This window comes from Formica exsecta, unplaced genomic scaffold (assembly GCF_003651465.1).
Source record: "Formica exsecta isolate Colony F162 unplaced genomic scaffold, ASM365146v1 scaffold1181, whole genome shotgun sequence".
Taxonomy (NCBI): domain Eukaryota; kingdom Metazoa; phylum Arthropoda; class Insecta; order Hymenoptera; family Formicidae; genus Formica; species Formica exsecta.
In genome coordinates, this window is record NW_021848522.1 from 28455 (window position 1) to 32623 (window position 4169).

At 50.6% G+C, this 4169-nt stretch overlaps 1 protein-coding gene across 1 annotated transcript; it reads right to left on the minus strand.

Annotated features, from left to right (window-relative positions):
- Positions 1 to 1829: 1829 nt before the first annotated feature.
- Positions 1830 to 3110, minus strand: LOC115241052. Its single transcript, XM_029816579.1, has one exon. The coding sequence runs from the start codon at positions 3108 to 3110 to the stop codon at positions 1830 to 1832; it is 1281 nt and encodes a 426-aa protein (XP_029672439.1).
- Between the last annotated feature and the right edge of the window lie 1059 nt (positions 3111 to 4169).

The following is a 4169-nucleotide window of genomic DNA, read 5'->3' on the forward strand; positions in this document are numbered from 1 at the left end:
GACTGTGATTAGTCAATTTCTTAAGGCTTAGGGCTTAAATCATCTATTGTAGACCGGCACTAAGACGATCTTAAATCCTAAAGCCCGTATAAGGGCCACCGCACAAGCTTTTCCATAACACGTTACGTTACGTTAAGTACTGACTACACATAAATTCATACGTAATCTTAAACTTCAGTCAACGCACAAACAAAATTGTAACGTAGTATGCTTTTGTTACGTTACGATTTTCTCTGTGCGTTGACTGAAGTTTAAGATTACGTATGAGTTTAGGTTTAGGTTTAGAATCAATACTTAACGTAACGTAAAGCCCGTATCAGACTATGCATTGAGATTGAAATTTGACCAATCAGGACAAGGAAATTTTATAATAGTTTCTTTTATCCTGATTGGTCAAATTTCAATCTTCAATACGTAGTCTGATACGGGCTTAAGGGCCGTGGCACAAGAAAAACTTAAGCAGTAAGAATTAAGACTTAAGGGGGTCCCAAAGGGTCTATTTTACCGATAAAAACTTTATTTTGCACAATCTTTTTATTGATTATAAATATCAAAAAATCCTTTTCCACAATTAAAGTATACATAATAACGGAGCGCGGAGTTTAACATTTCATATGAAAAGTGGAAAAAAATGATAAAATTACAGTTTAGTTATCGGCCTGTGCCGTTTTTTTTCTACTAAAACTTCTTGAGAACTAATACACACGATTTACCACCTCTGGTTATGAGCGTAGAGTTATGTGTAGAGCGCTCGATTCGTACAGCTAGAGCCGTCAGGCGACTCATCCCCACTGCTACACTGCGTCGAGAGTATCGCGAACGAGCGGAGACCACGAACCGATGGGAGAACAGACACGACAATTGTGCATCGCGTGTAACGGTACAAGCAAAGTTCGTTGAAAGGCGGAGGTTGTTATTCTACGTGTTTGTTTGTCACGCGGGTTTTTTCCGAATGGAAAAACGAATGTTTGTGCGAGTTGTTTGGCTTATCGGGAGATTTTTTCTTGTTAATAGATTTTTCTAGAACTTACCAATGATGTACTGAAAAAGCCCGTGTGACAACTGAAACCTTGCATGTGGTTTGATTTCCCGCTTTTTTGAAATGCATTTTAATTGCAATTTTCTGGTTCTTGATGCGCAACTTTGCTTGAGTTGACGGACCGATTACGCGATCTCGTACATTCCCGCCCGCCTCGGCACAGCGTGACGAAATGAGTGGCGCGCCGGGGTAGAGCGCAAGTGTCGCGATAGCTAAAGTCGATCACCGATCGATTATCGCTGGTGATCGCGAATCGGACGTCGCGCTGTAATGGCGCTGCGATGTGTTGATGTTTTTCGAGTGAGGTTAGTGCAGTGTGACAGCAGTGTAAATATGCGAATTTTCGGATTCCTTTTATCGATGAAGTACGAGTATGGAATTGTAAAAGGCGATGATGTTGAAATACCAGGGTGCTGCTAGTGACGTGGATAAGTGATCTTGCGGTGTGACGAATAGCAGTGCGGTTGACGCGTCGTGGATGACGGGATGGGTAATAACTCGAAACGTTCATTTATTAATGCGATTGATCTTTGTCCCACAGAAGCCTTGTTGTGCCGTTGCTGTGTCTGTGACTTCGGGAAGGAGAACGATCTTCACCAGTGGACGAACGAGTTCGGATGCGGGAGTTCGGACTGTCACGACTCGAACAATGCTGTCGTCTCCCGGATGCAGCTTGGTTATTCGGGCGAGGTGCCATCGGCTTGGCGGAGTGACCTCTGAACGGATGAGACATAGATCCCCGACCTTCGGCGTCCTTCGTTGTGAGCCATTTTGGTTTGGAAGTGAACTGCTAAATGTACTCGCGTGACCATCGTTCCCAGAAATGATCGCGCATTTTTTGCAGGTGTTGCCATCGGGAGAGCGAGTAGTCAGGTTCCTTGATGAGAGACGGTTCGGGTACGGCCAGGAGGGGGGCACCGATTAAGAAGTGACCTGGTGTTAATGCGGAGATGTCGTCCGGATCGTCGGATAGTGCTCTGAGCGGTCGTGAATTGAGGCACGCTTCAATTTGAGCCAGGAGAGTAGTCATTTCCTCGAAGGTGAGTGTGGTCTCTCCAATGACTCGGCGAAGGTGGTGCTTGGTAGATTTGACGGCGGCTTCCCAAAGCCCTCCGAAGTGCGGTGCTGCAGGAGGATTGAATCGCCATTTGATTCCTTCCGTTGTGGCCGCGTGGGCTATTCGGCGACCAGAGGTGGAGGAAGCGGCAAAGAGCTCTCGAAGTGCGTTGTCTGCCCCGATGAAATTTGTGCCGCAGTCGGAGTATATCTCTTCGCAAAGGCCTCGGCGCGAAGTAAAGCGTCGAAAGGCGGCAAGAAATGCGTCCGATGTGTAATCGGACACAACATCTAAGTGTACAGCCTTTGTGCATAGGCAGACGAATACGGCGATAAACTCTTTGTGAGCTTTTTGTCCTCGACCCTTGCTTGTGCGGAGTTGAATTGGTCCAGTGTAGTCCACGCCGGTTCGTAGAAACGGGCGAACTGGAGTAACTCGTCCGTGTCGCAGATTGCCCATTGTAGTCTGCGGTGTAGCGGCTCTCCACCGAGTGCAAATGACGCAGCGATGCAGCAACTGTCTTACTCTGGACCGGCCCTGAAGAATCCAAAATCTGAGACGCAGCAGCCCGAGGGTAAGTTGCACTCCTCCGTGCAGGGTCCTGCGATGGCATGCCTCCACCAGCAGTTGGGTGAGCCATGAGGCGGTTGGCACGATCATGGGGTGTCGCTCATCTTGCGAAAGTATCGCGTGCTTGAGGCGACCTCCGACTCGCAGTATGCTGTTCTCGTCAAGGAAAGGGCTTAACTTCGCGAGTCTGCTTTTCGGCGATACAGGACGACGTGCGGTGATGGCGGCGACCTCGTCGGGATAGTGCAGGCCTTGCACTCGGCGTAACCATCTAGAGAGCGCGGTGTCGAGCTCGTCCGCCTGGAGCGTGGGTTCCACGTTTCGGGAGGCGTTCTTTTCCTTGGGCACCGCCGGGCGCCGCCACCGAAGGCACCACGCGGTGACTCGCTGGAGCCGGTGAAGTGAGGAAAACCGAAGCAGGATCTCGGGTTCTGTGTGGGTCATGCCAATGCAGGACTGCGCTGTGGTTCTTCTTTCTAGAAGATTATCGTCTTGAACTTCAGGATTCTCACTTGGCCAGAACGCTTTGTCTTCTCGAAGCCAAGCGGGTCCACTCTACCACAGTGGGTGGTCGACGAGTTCGCTGGGGGCGATGCCTCGGGAGGCACAGTCAACCGGATTATCTCGTCCAGGGACGTGTCGCCACTGGGCTTCTGGAAGACACTGTTGTATTAGTGACACACGATTTGCCACGTAAGTTTTCCATCGTGACGCGTGTCCACGGAGCCAGTGAAGAGTGACCGTGGAGTCGGTCCAAAGATTGATGGATGCTGTGGACAGACTAAGGCAGTCGCGAGTATGTTGGATTAATTTTGTGAGCAGGGCAGCGGTGCACAGCTCGAGGCGGGGCAAAGAGACTTGCTTCACCGGAGCGACCTTGCTTTTCGCTGTTAGCAACTGGATTGTCGTGGTCCCGTTCTGGGATACGCGAAGGTATGCGGCTGCGGCGTAGCCTCGCTCAGACGCATCTGCAAAGCCGTGGAGTTCCGCGCGTTCGATCGTAGAACCAGTGCCGAGCCAGCGGCGCACCCGCAGACGCTCCAACAGTGGGAGTTCCTCGAAGAAGCGGCTCCAAAGAAGTGCGTCTTTGGAGGGCAGCGGAGTGTCCCATTCCAAGTGTTGCAGCCACGCTGACTGAATGAGAATTTTTGCCCGTATGATGACTGGAGCTAGCCAACCGTGTGGGTCGAAGAGACGTGCGGTTTCGGCAAGGACGCGCCTCTTTGTTAGGTTACTTATCGTGCGCGGATGGATTGCAAAGGTGAAGTGATCCTCCGTTGAGTGCCATCGCAGCCCGAGGGTGGAGTGGGCTTCTTCTTCCCACAGGTGTAAAGTTTTATGTAGCCAATGTTCGGGAGGAATTCCCGTTAGAATCTTTTCATGGTTCGCGGCCCATTTTGGCAGTGGGAACCCGCCCGCCGTGCAGAGCTTGCGGAGTTCCGTTTGTAGTGCGACTGCGTCGGAAAGAGGGCTGGTTCCAGTAACAATGTCGTCGAAATAGCA

Bases quoted from the DNA above. Each gene is read 5' to 3' on its own strand.
- LOC115241052 (XM_029816579.1), bottom strand. From the start codon at position 3,110: ATGACCCACACAGAACCCGAGATCCTGCTTCGGTTTTCCTCACTTCAC.